Source organism: Sinohyriopsis cumingii, chromosome 16, assembly GCF_028554795.1.
Source record: "Sinohyriopsis cumingii isolate HCF-2022 chromosome 16, ASM2855479v2, whole genome shotgun sequence".
Classification (NCBI taxonomy): Eukaryota; Metazoa; Mollusca; class Bivalvia; order Unionida; family Unionidae; genus Sinohyriopsis; species Sinohyriopsis cumingii.
The window spans coordinates 8,057,917-8,077,478 of NC_142976.1; the positions used below are offsets into that span (position 1 = coordinate 8,057,917).

Here is a 19,562-nt window from a genome sequence, read left to right on the forward strand (position 1 = left end):
ACTCTTTTCTCCTAAGTGAAATAAGATATGTATATTTCATATAATATATGTTGCAGTAATTAAATATAATTCACGTTTATTTATGAAAAGCATTTTTGTTGTATAATTTGAGTAACGAAACATATAGCAACTTTTGTAGTCGGAGAGAACAATATATTTTAATGTTTATAAAGACAGGTGTCCACTTCTTCATAATAAAAGTACATAGGGTTAAGTCCAATAAAGACAGGTAACCATTTCTTGATAATAAAATTACATAGGGTTAAGTCCAATAAAGAAAGGTAACCATTTCTTAATAATAAAATTACATAGGGTTAGTAAAACTAACGGGGCGCCAAGTAACCTTTCAGAGTTTAAAAAGTAATGCTCACTTGGGAGACAGAGCAACTGCTGGAAAAGATTAAACACTAAAAATGTCTATAATTAATATCACTATTTAAAAATGTGGATATATCAAAAGTTACTTGGATACTCGTTCATGCAGCCACCATACTGTATTTTACCTATTAAATAGGTGTTTGTACCTAAGCTTGTCACAGAGCAGAAGAACAGCAAATCTAGTTGATTTTTCAAATTGTAAATATTTGAATTAAATCAGTTTTCTGATCATAAGAATGAACACTGTTTCTACACCAAACATCAGATCGGATCAGTATAGCTCCGGTTGAAACTTTTAAGTAACTACATGAATACGATATGCACATTTTCTAGAGTATGAATATTAATTGACCGGTTTGAAATCCAGATGTAAACATGGAGAGGCAAAGCACGTGCCATGTCATCCAAGAGAACAAACACACACTCGCTGCTATGGCAACTTAAGATAATGTCAGACTTTCTTTACATAGCAACGAGCAAAGCTCTTGCAGGCGAACAGATGGACGGGTTTCACTAACACGACATCAGCAACTCCGCGCCCGTTGATGGAATGCAAAATAATTGTCTTTCAAACAAAACTATAGGAGGGAAAATCTCATCAAATTGAAGTTACACTTTATGTAAACTATGAAATTCCCACATATCAATCAGGGTTTCAATCTTACGAGAGCTTCCTTTCTAGAAATAAAGCTGGTTATATAAGAGGTTGCATGGCCGACAAATTGACCCCGCCTTTTCGGGGGTCTTCTATCGAGTGGCTAAACATGGCCAGCGATGGTCATTCTTGTTTAGGCATTGACCATGGCTTGCGCCATTCAAATAACTGTCAGACTGAATTTGTCAGAATCAATCAGACTTTGTGAGAACACTTTGCTCAGACAGTTGTCGAAAAGTTACAATTACTGAGAAATTAATCTGGTTTCTATGTCATCACTTATTTTTTCCAGAGGAAGATCAAGAGAGGAGACATTCAAATACAACGCATTTGTATAAAAGGAGTTATTCCAAAATATAAAAATAACCAAAAGAAGAAGGCAGAGAAATAATGGAACTCATTCTAGCATGGAGGGCGAAATGTTAGAAGCAGAAAAATTAATTTAAGTGCTAATGTCTGATGCAAGATTTTAATTTTGGTATTTTTACAATTAAAATATTGTTAATGGAATATTGGTTTATAGGTATTCGTGGACGTATATGTACAATGGCAGTATACATTCATATTTCAATGCGGAAAAGTGCATGTACTAGCGGCGCATGAGGAATGATTAAACATATCACAGTGCTCTTTTCTCGTCAAAGCGGACGCTCAGTTTACATTTCTTGCCTATTTTCAATGACAGTCGTGACTTTGTGCTGCACTGTATTCTAAGTATTCGTGACAAATTCCCCGGTGTCCGATCCGAGTATTCGAACGCAACTTTATCATGTCGGTTTATCTATCGGCTGACATATCTTGTCGGTGATTCGGTCATTTCCTGTCGTTGTAACCATCCGCCAGAGATAAAGCATCAACCTTCATGGCCACAGTACATTTGTCATTGCGTGTGTCGAATTCATTCACCTGGTCTAACCTTCACAACTTTTATCTTAAACGCAGGGTTTCTTAATGAAAGAAATATTGTATCTTTTTATGTCTTGATGGTCTTCAACATGATTAAATGAGGAGAAACGATGCAAAAATGGAAGCTGGTAGCTTCTTTGTATACCCTTCTCGTCCTACCCCTTCACTATTAGCTTTGATACATACATACATACATACATACATACATATTATATATATATATATATATATATATATATATATATATATATATATATATATATATATATATATATATATATATATATATATATATAACTTGCTATTAGAACAAAAAATATTGTGCAGATAAAATAAAACCTAAAGTGGAACGGGTCTCCATTTAACCGTAAGAAGATGCACCATAGGCCCAGACTTATAAATACAGTCTACCTTTGATCTTGACTCCACAGAAAAACTGCTTCAAGGGTTCAAATATTTATAGCCTCTCTGCGGACTTGTAGGCCTTTTAGGACCAGAGATAAAAACGTTTGATTTTGTTGTCATTTCAGAATCGATGTGTAGTGCAACGTATACATCATAAATAAACCATTTTACAACTATCAGGACATTGCAGTCTGATACCCATCCTTAATATTTTAAAATATAATGGAAACTCAAATTTAAAGCAAAAATAAAATCAGAAGGTACATTTTTATTGTTGCATTTAGCGTTCATTTAGTATGTTTCATGACATATCTAATGTTCATTTCGTACGTATTATATTGTGCATAGTATTCATTTTGTATATCTCATAGTGCACTTGTATTTGGTACACTTACGTACAATTTATAAACAAATTGTGTGTGTGTGTGGGGGGGGTGCAATCCGGGATGTAAAGTGATGTGTGTGTATTACCATTTTTTCTCGAAATACGCGTAAATGGCATTTATGTTACTATATATAACACTTTAAAGCTTTAGACTGGCGCATTGTAGGATTTGTTTATATACTTTAATTTTATAACACCCAGATGAAACTTCTACCGCAATAAATATTTATAAGACCCTGATAAATATTCCACCGCAATAACTATAATACCCCCAATGAATATTCCACCGCAATTACTATTTTACAACACCCGGATGAATATTCCACCGCAAAAGTTACTTTAAGACACCATGATTAATATTCCGCCCCAATAACTATTTTATAACATCCGGATGAATATTCCACTGCAATAACCAATTTATATCACCCGGATGAATATCCTACCCTAATAACTATTTTACAACACCCAGATGAACATTCAACCGCAATAATTATTTTACAACACCCGGATGAATATTCCACCGCAATAACCAATTTATAACATCCAAATTAATATTCCCACCGCAATAACCATTTATAACACCCGGATGAACATCCCATCATAGTAATTATTTCATAATATTCTGATGAATATTCCATCGTAGTAATTACTGCATAACATTCGGATTAATATTCCATCGCAATAAATAGTTTTAAGTTTTTAAGATCATGACTTTAATAAGCCATCAATTAGTTTTAGAAAACAACGAATAACACGAAAGGATAGCTACTTAAACAAAATATCATCTATTTTATTTTCATCGAGCTTTCGACAGCAGCAGCAGCAGCAGTAGCAATAATAATAATAATAATAATAAAGTTTTTTTTTATTACAAAAAATTCTGTTAAAGATAATTTATTAAAACTATATTTTATCCAGGATTCCCAATAGCAAGCATCCATAATTATTGAGCCATGGTAGCTATACACAAATTGCATCTCACCCTATGTACAGATACGCCATTTGCAGTTGCGGAGTTTTATCCTTGCGTAGATTCGGTTAATATTCGGAGTCTTTCCGTTGCTATGATTTGACTGAAGAAATCGATCATAAACACCTTTGTTTTTTGTTGTTGTAACAACAGATTTTTACTGACACATTTTTACTATCAAATTTGGCCGGATTCTTTTGGGTTTGCAAAACGAGTCATGTTCATTGCGTGGGTTGGGCACAAGATGGCTGCGTTACCATGAGATCTAAAGCATGTACAGAAGTAGTGTTTTGTCTTTCCAGAGGACTTCGCCTCCATACGTATTGACTAACTCGTTAACTGGGATTTCCCGCCTTTGAACTCGCTCGTTTGATCGGCCATAAATATGTCACCGGAGCTGCCTGAAATTTACACGGCTGAGCCACAAAGCAGCACGAGCCCGTTACACGGTGAGCGCAGAGTAGGGTTTTAGTAAATTATTAATTTATCTACAATTGCCCGTATAAATCAAGTTTTGAACGATTTATCCAGAGATTTGAAACGATCGTCTGCTTGCTTGTTTTAGTATTTATTGATAACAGCCTTTGAATGTCCTAACATCAAAGCCGGGCAATTGTTTAAAAATGGCCGTTATGTTAAGGATGTATGTTTCTTTTTGTCAGGTCGTTTATGACACTCGAGCGGTGAGAAAATAAAACCTGGAATCAAAGAATGGTCTACATCTAAAAATATGAACGTGAGGGATGTTACCTCTCCCGCAAGGATAGCAATGACTCTTCTTATCGGTACTGGACAACAGTTACGAGTACACGTCACATTTTAGGTACATGTGGTCATCCGAAAAATATGGCTATCCCCATCAACATTTCTGTGTAATAATAACTGAACATGAAAATTACAGAGTTCAGAATAGTAGTCGGTAAAATCAAGTAAGAAGATTCTGTAAATTTAGAATTTCGCAACAAGTGAACGAGTCAAACAAGCAAAATAGTTTTTTTTTAAAACAAACAAAAAAACAACAAGAAAACCCACAAGCTACAAAACAATAAAACAAATAGAAAGGCCATGCCATTTAATTTTCGAAAAAGGGGTGGTGGCTGGGATTTTCTTTATCAAAAATATTCAGCTCCAAAATAACTTCAAAAAATATTCTTCCTCTGATTTTAGGGGGAAAAAAAGAACAATTCCTATTCATGATATGAGTTGAAGAACAATTTTCTGGAGTTAAACCGAGTTTTTCTTTATCCCAGTTTAATCGGGTAATTTTAATCGTTTTTATTTAGTGAAGTAAAAGGCACGTCCTTATTAGATTAACTTTCTTAACTTCATACAAGAAAGGTTGACCATAACAGGTAAGGTCTACCCTGCACGCACAATATAACCAAAACAGTGTACTTTTGAAGAATTTATTTATTTATTTATTTATTTCATCATGTACCCATTACGTATCCTGCACGTGAAATATTAAAGGAGTGGGTGATTGGCGGGATTAGTTTTAACACAAAAGGCATAACCAGACTATGCAAAACAACAGCATGCTTGCAATAATTGTGTATGCTCCTCTGTCATCCTTTTTAAGGCAGACATGGATTTTATAGTCTCGATATATGCTGTCTATGTTCGAAAACGTCATAAGTTTGACTGAAAAGAACTGGTTTGTGGAAATTGTCATCCTGAATGTTAGCAGCTAAAATAGTTGCTATAAGGGTCAATGTGTAGGCGAAATAAAGTTTCGAACATATTGTATTTAGATACATATGTTAGAAACTCTTTGATGCGTAGATATACCGGAATGCACGTGCGAAATTATTAGTGATCACTGACCAGTTGTATCTGGTTATTGTTATTAGTACATTCTCCTTCTATAGTACTACTGTCGACAAAAGTTTGTTGCAGTGACCTACATTCAAGGTCAAATTAGCACACACACCTTTGAATATATTTGATGGGTGTGTTTACAATTGAAATCACCACAGGCGGAAAGTACATGTAGGTGTATGTTACTTTCAGGTATTTGTTCACACTCTCTCATTCGTTGCATTTGCATATAGTTCAGCTTTTTTTTAAAAATACAATGTGACATGTTTGTAATCAATTTATCATGTATAATAACCCCATAAAAAGTAAATTATGGTTATCATGACTTCATTTTCTTGCCAAATTAGTTAGGCTAAATTTTTCGGAATTAATTATCGGCGTAGTAGGAGAGACATATCATTCAACATAATATCCTGCTGAATCGTACTAAGCGCAAACATTCATTAAAGACAGAAAGAGGAGAGAATGGTAAAACAGCAAACAATTTCATTTGCGTCCTCTCCCGTTTTTATTTATTTGTCTGAAGTCCCAATGTTATTCTTGCATTATGATTTAGACGCTTGATCGTCCATTTTCATATTTTTGCAGATGCATCTTCATTTATGAAGGAATAGCTGACGTACATAATTAGCTTCTCAAAACTGCAGATCGTCGGTGCAAGAAACAAATGTCACATTTAGGACAGTAGATTACCTCCCTTAGAAAGTTATGGACATTCTCGCGCATCTTTTGGGCACTGATGGTAAAATGACAGAATAAAATAACAGCAATCCTCTGTCATTCTATTGTTTTAAGTTGTCTGGCAAGGAATCAATTCTTATCGAGATTTCTTGACTAAAACCGGTTTTTGTTTACGGGCGACAACTGTGCTGATTCTGCTCAAACTAAATAGGTGTATGTTATTTTGATTTTTCTGTCACAAGAGGCAATTGGCACGGACCAATCCCAGAAAATGGTCATCCAGAACTTTCGTCATTTTTATACCGATTGGTCACCATCTTTAAAACAAATGAAACCACCTCAAAATGGTCCAATATGACAAAGATGAAACCACCTCAAAATGGTCCAATATGACAAAGATTTACACCCACAAATCTCATTGAGGTCGATTTTGATATCAGTGAAAGAGTAAGAGATTTTGCAGTATGCTCTTTGCTCATCAGCAGAATTGTTTTTTTTTCCCCACCATTTTTAGATCTCTATCATTTACCTAAGTTACGTCACACGCGTAAGTCAGCAGGTGTCTGGCGTGCTGTTGCAGATCGTTTTATAGAACCTTTTTTTTATCTATCGATTGGCGTTAAATAAATTGACAGGCTCCATGAAACAAACAAGTTATAACAAACTATTTAGAATGTTTAAAAATATCCCTTTTATATTATTTAATGTTGAAATTATATTTTTGGCTGCAAAATTTACTGTTGCTTGTGTCCAGGACGCGCACATATCGGCTGAACATGTAATTAGAAATTGTTATGCTCTAGTGAGGCTGTTTTCTCCATCAGTATCTGAGATACCAGAGCGATTAACATTGATGTACAGCGTGTGTGTGTGTGTGTGTGTGATAGAGAGAGAGATCTTTTTAATTTTTAATTTGGACACATAGTTAAAAGAGAAGACTAATCATAAACGAAAGAAAGTACAAACATTTTTAAAATGAAAGAAAGTACAAACATTTTTAAAAAAAAGAAAGAAAAAGGAAAGATCGAAATGAGTGAAACTTCCTCTAGTTCTTTAATGTTACTGACTTATTCAAAATCGCAGAATTTTTTTATTAGTCTTAACTTAAAACACTTGTTACCGTTTGATACTTTTGTGCAGATATCACCATTGATTTTATTTTTATTATGAGAGAGAGAGAGAGAGAGAGAGAGAGAGAGCATTTGTGCACTATTGTCAGGATGGATAAGAGAGAATCTAGGTGATTTATCATACCTAAGTATATGTGAGTCGTCACTTTTTCAACAGGAGGTGTAAAATGCCACCGTCGTTGTATCTAGTGCGAAAGATAAATCCGAACTTAATTCGTCTCCTATTGTTCCGGGGTTTCCATTAATGACCAACCCAAGGCCTGGTGCCGGTCTAGAGCGTGCCGGAAACCCTCAACTCGGGTATGGGTAGGCTGAATCACCGTGGCAAAACGGGCAAAAACAATTCAGATCTCGATCTGTCATCTTGGGAGAATTTTTGTATCCAGGGTGGACATAAGAGAAAGAAAAATGTCAGAATACAGCCTTACTAAATGATAATCGGGACAGAAAATTGATTATAGTTTATGAAAAGCCAGCATGATTATGCTCTTTACATGTCTTACTGATATCAATTGCTCATATTAACCTCCTGGGGACAAACCTGAATGAAAATAGAAACGCATTCACATGCACACGCAAGAATACGTTCTATTACGCCATACATTGATCAAACAAACAAAATTCAATTATAATATTGCAGCTACCAAGCATTGTAATAAAAAGAAAAATACCGTACCTATTAATATCGGGATCCGTTTTAGTAACTTTACTCCTCGTGTCGTTCAATCAGACGAAAAGTTACAAAATCGACGAAGTCCTTGTAGGGCTTCGGAAGTCGGCAGTCATCTCCGGTCGGATCAGTTAATTTCAAAATCACATTATGCCCAGAAACGTTGAGGTTAAGTAATTAAGTGATTATCACTTTTAAATAAAATAAAACATAACAATGTAAAGTATTGATATATATGGGAAACTTTAATAAGTTATGATTTACTATCTGTAGGAAATGTATGTTATTTCATTTACTATAAAACGCTTAAATGTAGCATATAGATTCCTAACAGCCGTTATTGTACAGTTAGCAATATGCACAAGACAGATGATTTTATATTCACGTATGAACGAGAGAGAGAGAGAGAGAGAGAGCAGGTATCTGAAATACGTATCTATGCATTAATTCTATCATGTGCATAATGCGCAGCACTATTTTTATTTCAAGGTATAATATTTTCTCAGTAATACTATATGTTGCTTTGTTACGTTTTAAAAAAAAATCAGCATTAAAAGCAGCATGTTCAGGGTTGTTCCTAAAATAAGTTGAACAAAATGGAACATTTTGTATTTTTTATTCAACTTTTAGTTATCTGAACTCAATACATTTTGGCTGGGTATTACTAATGAAAATCATTCGAGACCTTTAAACCAAGGAAGTGCTGAACATCTCTCACATCTCTCAGTAACATAAAAAGACACGGTCGGGTAGTATCGTACTCAAGATGATTTATATATATATATATATATATATATATATATATATATATATATATATATATATATATATATATATATATCGTGCCGCATTATTCTAGCACCCATTTGTCGTCTTTTAGCATCATCATTGATTATTATATAATGATGATTCAGGAACTATACATGTACACTTTTCTTTTACAGAATAATATATTCATATTAAGTTTTCAATATTCAAATTAGATCTGATTAGTATTGTACAATAGATGATAGTTGTCAATTATAAAGTTTTCTCTTAGGTTATTTGTATCGCATTGTTCTTTCTTTCAAACATAAATGATATGCAATCTTAGATAAGATATTGCTTTTTCATATACTTTGACCCGACCACCTGCAACCCACACTTCAAACTGAAGACCGATGTGCCTTCGAGTAATTAGCAGTACTCTTTTCGCAGAATGATGTTATGCGAAACGAATTTTACTTACAAAATATAAATTGCCTCGTTGAAACATTTGTAGAAAGCGCCTTTAAGCAGATATCATATCACAGCTGGATGTTTAGCCAAGAACCGATACAACTAGATTTATGGCTTAATAACAGAAGTTTAGGCATCATTCTGTCATATTGGACGACGGTATTGGTTTCCATCCTCGCGGCGGAGACTGATTCCAAGAATGCATACCTCCAACCTCTGGTTCAAAACCTAATATTAGTTGCTGAAGCAGTTAATAACGGTTAACTAATTACTTGCGTATTGATATTTGAGTGTAGACCAGGAAAACAGTCTTTGAAAATCTGGTCCTTATTGCTTTTCCAGGGGTAGCATTACAGATAATGATAGGAAGGTCGGTGCGTTACACTGCGGGAAAAGGTATGTGCCCGGAGTCAAACGACAACGATAACATTACACATGGATCTCACACACAAAAAAAGAGATCGTTGCATTTGTTTCTTTAAGAACTAAAAAGCATTAAAATGAAATTAATTAAATATAAAAATCCGAAGAACAATGACTATACCAAAATGAGTTGCTTGCTTATCTCTTTTCTTTTCGAAAATTGTTATTCTTAAGGCCCTCTGATGTTATCTCACTGAATAGAATTTTCTCGATGCTTCATTTTTCTACTTTATCGGTGAAATTTAAATTCTTTATAAAGTTTTATTGCGGGATATATGTCTAAACTATATGTTATACAGGAAGTGTGTGTGTGTGTGTGTGTGTGTGTGTGTGTGTGACTAAGATAATTGTAAAAACAATACCAAAAAACAATGCAATACAAGTTTGTTTTGTTTTTACTAACCTAAGCGATTTCGACTTTCGATAAATGTAAAAATCCGAAGAACAATCACTATACCACAATGAGTTGCTTGCTTATCTCCTTTAAAAAAAAAGAAAATTGTTTTTTTTTTAGGCCCAGTGGTGTTATCTCACTGGATAGAATTTTCTCGATGTTTCATTTTTCTACTTTATCGGTGAAACTTTACTTCTGTCTAAAGTTTTATTGCGGGATAAAGTATGTCTAAACTAAGTGTTATATATATATATATATATATATATATATATATATATATATATATATATATATATATATATATATATATATAGAAAGAGAGAGAGAGACAGAGCGACAGAGAAAGAGTGTGTTTGCGTCTGTGTGAACGACTAAGATAATTGTAAAAAAACAAATAACAACAACAAACAGTGCAATACTACTTTTAAGCGATTTCGACTTTCATTGGGTCTTTGTCAAATGCAAAATTACGAAACAGATACAAACAAGACAAACAATCAGCACAAAAGAGAACAAGCAACACATTGGATTTACAAAACATTACACGATATCGATCATTCATATATATATATATATATATATATATATATATATATATATATATATATATATATATATATAATAATAATAATAATAATAATTCAACATTGATTCAAAGATCACGTCGAGTTGTTAGCATCAGAAAATCGGGATTATGACACGAAGTTCGAGTCAAGGAATTTCTAATATTGACAATAGGATCCAACTACTATGACAGTAATATTTGTCTTATATAGAATAATGTTTTAAATACATCAGTAAAATCGCTATACGTAACCGAAGAAAACAATAGGTTAGTATTTCAACTTCATCTTAAATCGTACATCGAACTCCATTTTGATCAGATAATATGCAAATGAATATCGGAAATTGACGTCTTTCTTAAGTAACATATTGACAGGTATATCCTTAACTTTAAACCAGTTTAATAATATGTTATGCCATGAGCGACTTGCAACAAGTGTCATAAAATGTATCATATTGTATTTTATTTTGTTTATATGCCTATCGATTTATTTACTCTAGAAAGAGCCAGAATTTTACCATCATTTCCTACAAGTCGGAAAACGATATGTTAGGTGAATAACAAAAAAGTAAATATCACAGTAATGCGATACAAATTACTGAATTTGGTCATGTTGCCTGCGTCAGAAAATCAGAAAATCCGGATCATGACGATATACGTAGCGTCTCGTCAACATTCAATTCACTGCTGCTGACAATTCAGTTTGATCTAACAATCATCACAATATATATATATATATATATATATATATATATATATATATATATATATATATATATATATATATATATATATATATATATATATATATATATATATATACACTAAATGTTAGTGTTATGTGAGAAATCAAGGTAAATTCTTTATGAAAATATTTTATAAATCTACCCTAAATATCGGTTACTCCTTCAGTTATCACTCCCAGAAGTCTTCTTTCAAGTGAATTCTTTTATTAAATTAAAATATTAGTTTTAATTTAGCTTGTGTCAATTAAAAATCACGTATCTTGTTTTTAATACGTAAGTTAGAGTGATGACATTCAATTGCTTATTTCAATTAAATTTCGTTCTTTATTGTTTTTAAAACTATTTTAGTGCTTGGATTTAAAAAATCTGACTGCAACTGAATGCTTAGTTTTTAAGTATGTCAGATTGAACAGTTCCTTTTGATTGTATTTGACAGACGGTAGGCGCCATTGTTATATTTTATTTATGACAGCTTGGTTCATTCATTGCTCTTTTCATGTAGCGGTATTACTGGAAACGTTCAATAATAGAAACCCAGAGAACCGTACTATGAGAGTTTCCATAACATCTGCTCTTTCTCTAGTGGAAATGTTTCGCCTGCCTTTAATACAATTTTAAAAACGTGTATTTTTTTTTTGTTTGAAACTATGATGGTGAAAATGTGTTTTCGATTCAAGCAGTGAAATGGTATACTACATTCGGAACATCCTCATCTTTCCCCATTGTGAGCAGAATGACTTCCTCTAGGATGCGATAGAAAGGTCAAGGATTTTCTGGTTATGGTATACTAGAATCTGCTTAGAATAGTTGCAGTCTGGAACAAACTAAATAACTGTAGAAGATAATATTTGAATGAATTATTCTAGAAATGTTCAGGAAGGTTTCTTGCAGAGGCGGTACTTTTTATACATAAGACATATTTAGCTACAAATTGAATACTTAAATTAAAACATGTATTGTATTTTGTTTATTCTTACCAATTAATCAGAAGTAAATAATTATTATCGTATCTTGTTATTTTTTCTTCTATATTCTAATGATAACAAGGGATTGTATTCATGCAAGTAATACTATCATGATCATAAACGCATTGTCACCTGGTAATTTAGAGTTCACCAAGCTTGTAAAATGACACATATTTCATCTGGTTAAGAGTTTTCAAGGTTATATGAATTAAATACATCGCCATTTCAAGAAAAAAAACCCCACCATGGTTGTTAGTTTTTTCTTGCACGATTTTCAGTTGAATGAGAGCACCTCTAATGGTAAAAGAAAATTCTACCTGACGCAAAAATATTTAATTCATAAATGCACTGGATAATATATTCTAAGTTCATTAAATAAAAGTATATATATATATATATATATATATATATATATATATATATATATATATATATATATATATATATATATATATGGTTTATATCTCGGAAAATATATAAGTATTATATAATTATATGAAAGTAATGGAGGCTTTATTGACCATCTCGAGCTCACATTGATACGTAACAGGTACTTCTGAACAAGTCTCGGCCTGTCCCGGTAACCAAGCTCTACTTGAGACGACACGGGCAGCCGGACGATCTGAACACCTCCTTATCTCTCTGATTGTTTCGCTTATCTTTCGTACATCCGATAATCAGAAGAGCTTGAGAGTTTATGAAACCGATACAAATATTTAGCAACCTCGACAAATATGACAATAGCGAGCGGCCTTAATTTCCCCGGGTTTGGATGTGCTTGATCCGCACGTACAACCAGGCAGAGAAATATGTGAAGAGGATTTAAGCCGAAAGAGATTAGCTATATCAGTGATTGGCTGGCGAAATTAAAACATTCCTCCATCACTTTCACTTACCGGGAAGACTAATTACGCACAGATTCGAGACTTCTACATAACTCTTCTATGAGAAAACACCAGACAATAAACATTGTTTCACTTGTTGCTGAAGTTGTACAATTATCTCAGATTGTTTTATCACAATAAATGATCCAGTTTGTCATGGAAACCACTTCTGTTGTAGCTACATCAGATGATTCAGTTTTTATTATCGCGATTTATTCAAAAGTAGCAGCTATTATGCTCCACAGACGATGCCCCCCCCCCCGAAAAAAAAAACAGAAAAAAGAGAAACGTCAACAAGAAACAAACAATATAAAATGTAGTCGAGTAGAGATTTGTAATGTTGAAAGTGACTTTAAAGGTTGATATTATTACTTGGTTCCTATTTGTTAAACGAGTTAAAACCCAAACCCAAACCCCATATGCAAATCATAGAGAATTTGAACTTGAATTTTAGTTTACAATTTTATATCAACAAATAAGAAAGAAATTCACTTATGTCTGCTTAACAGTTATGTTTGTTATAGCTTGTTACGGATCCTACGTAGTCACGTTCAGCCAGACTCTCGCGTTGCTACATGAGATAATTGCCAGACGATGGATCCCCATATGGCGACGATCTCACGGAGCAACGCGAGAGCTTGGTTAAAGGAACAAGGACCGTACAAGAACATTTTAATATGTGAACTTTATATAAATGTTAAATCGTCCAGCAGACAATAGAAATGGTTCATTGTATTGGACTTTGTAATCACTCAACCGTCCGGAAGATTCCTTTTAGTATATATTGTAATCACTGTAATTATTAATCCGTCCGGCAGATTACATAAATGATTCCATTGTGTTGGACTTTATTATCAATAAATTATTAAACCGTCCAGCAGAATACAGAAATGATTCCTTGTACTGTTCCTTGTAGTCACTAAACCGGCCGGAAGATTCCTTGTATTATATAATCACTGTAATTATTAAACCGTCCGGTAGATTATAGAAATTATTCCTTGTATTGAAGCTTGCAATTACTAAACCGTCCGGCAGACAATAGAAATGATTCATTGTATTGGACCATGTCATCACTAAACCGTCCGGCAGACTATAGAAATGATTCCTCGTAGTGAAGCTTGTAATTACTAATCCGTCTGGCAGACTATAGAAATGATTCCTTATACTGGACCATGTCATCACTAAACCGTCCGGCAGACTATAGAAATGATTCTTTGTATTGAAGCTTGTAATTACTAATCCGTCTGGCAGACTTTAGAAATGATTCCTTGTATTGAAGCTTGTAATTACAAAACTGTCCAGCAGACTATAGAAATGGTTCATTTTATTGGAACTTTTCATGACTAGATTATTTATGTGCCGATTTCATTATTCACGCTACCACACAATACTAAATTCCGTTTTCTGCTTGCCATTAAAAACTGTAAATAAAATATGATAAATATATATTTAGACAAAACAAAAGAAAAACAATTTTTTTAAAATCTGAATCATACATGGCATATAATTAATAGTTGGAGAGAGAGAGAGAGAGAGAGAGAGAGAGGTGTGGGGAAGTTCTTGTTTGAGTTCTCATTTAAGTAAAAAAAATATAAAGGCACAGGGTACAAATTCAATAAAGAAAATCAAATATATATATGATTTATATGGATCTGCATGTTGTTTATTTGTATATATATATATATATATATATATATATATATATATATATATATATATATATATATATATATATATATATACCGAGCACAGATAGATAACGGAAAGGTGTCACGAAAGAAAACTAGACGAATTATTTGACAACATGCTGCACATACTTTTATAATAAGTGAATATATCTGTTGCATCATTTGATGGAATAGGCATCAACAACGATGTATATTTTTCCGCAGAAGTAAACAAAGCTGGATAACTAATGGTTGAGAAGTAACTAGACACCGTTGTATATCCACATTATTCGTTGTATATAGATTCACAAAAGAAATATTTGAAAATGTCTCTCGTTAAAATATAAAACTATTTGAACCATGCACCCCACCTCCATCAAAAAAAGAAAAGAAAAACAGCAACAAATCCCAACCAAACAAATGAAAACCTGAAAGTCTGCGTACAAAAGAAACACAAAATCAACCCAAAACATCTTTAAGAAGGTAGAATCGGAAGGACCGATTTTGTTATTTTTCAACATTATATTTCATGAGTTTTCCTTTTCACAGTCTGCTTTTGATTTTGAGGAACGAAACCGTTCCTAACAATATTTTTTATTTCATTTGTATGTGTCATTTACAGAATATTCGGTGCTAAGTGCAGCGCGTGCTTACAGACTATTCCAGCAAATCAGCTGGTGATGCGGGCGCTGGACCACGTGTATCACCTACAATGTTTTGTGTGTGTGGCGTGCGGTCATCAGTTACAGAAAGGAGATCAGTTTGTGGTCAAGCATGGACAGCTTCTTTGCCGCATCGATTATGAAAAAGAACTGAACCTTCTACCTCTCAGTCCCAAAAGTAAGATTTCTTGATTTATTGGTTGATTGCTGGAACGGAGAAAGAATGAATGAGTGGTTGTATTGAAGGGTGGATGGATTCATTCTTATACTGAGCTGGATTACACATGTATGCCATATAGACCCCTGTTTTTTTAAGCATTCTTTGAGTTAAATATATTCACTAAATATCTAATCAAGCATTTAAAACATTATTTTTGAGAAATTCTTCTAAAATCTTAAAGTGTTGCGATATTTCAAGTATAAATTAAATGAATGAATGATCAGCCATGATGCTGCTCATCGTAATCACACATCCGTCTCCCTCCAGGTGATGACAGCGATAGCTATGAAGATGAGAGCGACAGCGGGAAACCACCAAAACGACCAAGGACGATATTAACAACCAGTCAGAGACGAAAGTTCAAAGCGGCATTCGAACTCAATCCAAAACCTTGTCGGAAGGTTCGGGAGTCGCTCGCATCTGAGACAGGCCTTAGTGTGCGGGTCGTGCAGGTGTGGTTCCAAAATCAAAGGGCAAAGGTCAGTGCCATAGATCATGCACATTTAGTGTCCCAAACAATAACTAGGTCAAACTGAATGGAAGAGATTATCTTTAGTTTGCATGGTTTTAAGGCTAAATGAGGTTATTGCAGGATCCCTCGTGTGTCTTTCGTAAGCACTGTTAATTTTCAACTTCTCGAAAACCTCCGAGCCATTTTAAATCAGCACATGCTCTACCAAAATGATGTGGCTCCCCTTGCAAAGGCGTGGTTTCCATAGCAACCAAAATGGAAACACTATTTTTCGACTCCATCTCCAGAACGGCTTAGCCTACTTTAATCAAATAATGAAGAGTATTTTTGATATGCTCTCTCAAATTTGTTTCCGGTTTGACTTCCATAAGATGGTGTCGCTTCCATGGCAACCATATGGAAAGCCTGTTTTAAACATCTTCTCCACAGAGACTGAGCTAATTTCTTTCAAACTTGATAGGAATGTTTGCTAGGAAACAAGGGCTTCCCTAGCAACCATGGTGATTCATAACATTCATGTGGAGAACCTGTCTTCGAATTTTTATATAGAAAGGATCTGAGGAACACAAGGACATAATCTATCAAAAGTTTATTTTGGATGATCTCCTTCAGCAAGAAATTTTAGCCTTTTTTTAAAACAGGAGTGACAAAAAGATATTTTCGACTTCTTCTCTAGACCTGCTGAGCCAATTTTAGTCAAGCTCGTTTGTGTGGGCATATTCAACAAAAATGTCGTCAAGGGTGGCTCCCATGCAACAGTTTGGTTTCCATAGCAATCTGTATCTTTTATAAACACAGTCAAAAGATCAACCTGTTAGGTATGCCTCTTATGACGTGCTCTATCAGAATATTATTGAGGTGTCTCCTCTTGCAAAGGTGGCTGCCCTAGCAAACAGACTGAAATGTTTTTTTTTCTTCATATCTAAAACATCTGAACAAATTTTAATCGTAGCGGGAGTATTTCTTAAGACATATTCCATCAAAAACAATTTCAATTGGCTCTAGAATCCATACTGTCGAAATACGAAAGCGCCAGCTTAAAGTTCATAAACGTGGACGTTCTGCAACTTTAATAGGGATGAAATTATAAGGGGTGGTGGTGGGGATTTGAACTCGAGCTTGGGTTTCTTACTAAAATTGTTAAGCGAACAAGAGGCCTGTTTCCTGATCAAGATGGACCATTAGAATTAAAAGGAGAGGGACAAAAATTATATCTTCAAACAGCAATTACAAATTTGAACCTCACTAAAATACTAGAGTTTATACTCGGCGATCAGTTCTATTTGAAATATCAACTTTTGGATGTTGTCAAAAACAGATATGAAAATTGAAATCAAAGACACCTTTTTGACTTGTATTTGTATACATCTGGATACCATCACTGTAATATTTTTTGATCAAGTCGTGCGGGTAACCTGTTTTAACATGGCCGTAAAATGGAATTGGTCATCTAAAGTTGTTATCAAACGTAAATTCTTAAAGGATCTCGAGGCACTGTTGTTCAGACTTGCACACATATTGAAATATATCCCTGTTAGTCTGGTTCAGTATTTTATATCTTGCTTCAGGTCAAAAAGATAAACAGACGACAAAATCAAGAAAACCAAAGTAAGAACGGGAAGAAGGATGGAGACAGCAGCCCTGAGAACAAGAAAAACTCACAAAAATCTTTGAAAAAGGAGGACGAGAGCGAATCGGGTAACTGTCGCTATGTGCGTAATGGAAATGTTAGTAAAAGCAAGGCGAAACTGATGCTTAAAGTGGCAACATAAATGAAGAAAAAAAAATTCCCAGTACCCACCCATACCCCCTTTGAAGACTGTAAATGGCCTTTGCCATTTACAATCCAGTCAGTCTTTGTTCAGCGCATCTCGCTTGAGTGAGTGAGCTCACCGCATGTAGTTCCCGAAGTGATTTATAAACTGCACTTCATTTTCTGCGCTGATTTTATAAAATTGCCCGGAATAAGAGTTAGAATCGATATAGCCTTTACCGTCAAAATATATGCAGATGATGGTAATACAAGTTCTTGGCAGCAAATACAAACACGGATAGCTATTTCAATATGGGTTCTGTGTCGACACATTACACACAGAAGTTTAACATTAGATAGTGCCTATATTACCTTTTTTTCTGGATCTAACCCGTTCTATAATAAAGACAAGGAAAAGGTTAGCTGCAATCGTTGCTTCCCATGGTAGAATCACACCGACTGATAATTTTCATTTTAGAGCTTTGTTTTCATATGAGCTGACTTCAGCATGTGTTAAATAGTTTCATCGGCTGTTAGTGAAAAAATGATGCACCACCTGAACATAGAAAGGGAATCTACAATATAGAATTTTAATCCAAAATAACAAACAGTATTTTCAAGTAATCATCAAAATAAAGTTTAGCATAGTGATTCGACCACATGAAAGAAAAGATGGCGGCTATCCTTTCTTGTCATCTATTTGTTTTACAAGGACAGACTGATCTGGGAAAAAATGTAGGCAGTATCCAACGACAAATTCGTGTGATACCACAAACCTGTAATAGCATTTTCTCGTGATAGAGTCAAATTTGTTGAACAGAGTACACCTCTAGTGCATAACAATTAGTCTGCTAATGAGTTATTTTTACAACACCATAAAGATTTAGTTTGTTTACCTCAGCCAACCCGTTTCTCCTATTCTTGTTGACATAAACCCGTCTGTATTTGTACACTTGGGCCCGCCACCATGATACTGTCGTCTAAATATCATCTGGGTATAGGTAGTGCATAGTAATTCATAAAAATAAAAAAAAGATATTTAATAGATTTTGACTTTTTGATGGCATTTGACGTTTCCGGTTGCAGACAATAGTTGTGGCGGGAACCAGGACTCGACCGGTCTGACCTCCATGTCGGACAACCAGCTTTACGGGGACAAGGTTAGCGCCCCTGATACTGACCGCTCAGGTACGAAATATGTATATCTATGGTGTTGACGATGTAAAAATCAGAGATTGTTGGTCGAGGACTACTACTGTTGATACTGCTGATACTACGACTACTACTACTACTACTACTAGTACTACTACTGCTATAGATGTTATATAATAAGACGGCATATTTTATTATTTTACATTATCTATTTTCGAAATTTATATTTTGATAGGTGTTTTTCAGTGTAATAATATTTCCAACAACATAAATATTAAAATCTATATCGTAGAAAGATGTGATTTAAATAACATTGCAAATGTACAGCATTGCTTAAGTATTAACATGCTTTTATATTTCTGTAATTGTAGTGGTATAATGTCATTATATATATATATATATATATATATATATATATATATATATATATATATATATATATA

At 34.0% G+C, this 19,562-nt stretch overlaps 1 protein-coding gene across 2 annotated transcripts in view; it reads left to right on the plus strand.

Annotated features, from left to right (window-relative positions):
- LOC149779900 (LIM homeobox transcription factor 1-beta.1-like) overlaps positions 1-19,562 on the plus strand; it is a 58,652-nt gene that overhangs the window by 34,589 nt on the left and 4,501 nt on the right. For both annotated transcript variants that reach the window (XM_089936587.1, XM_089936588.1), the window contains exons 3-6: positions 15,483-15,700; positions 16,010-16,221; positions 17,783-17,912; positions 19,054-19,155. In XM_089936587.1, coding sequence (XP_089792713.1) covers positions 15,483-15,700; positions 16,010-16,221; positions 17,783-17,912; positions 19,054-19,155 — 662 coding nt within the window. The remainder of the gene's footprint in view (positions 1-15,482; positions 15,701-16,009; positions 16,222-17,782; positions 17,913-19,053; positions 19,156-19,562) is intronic.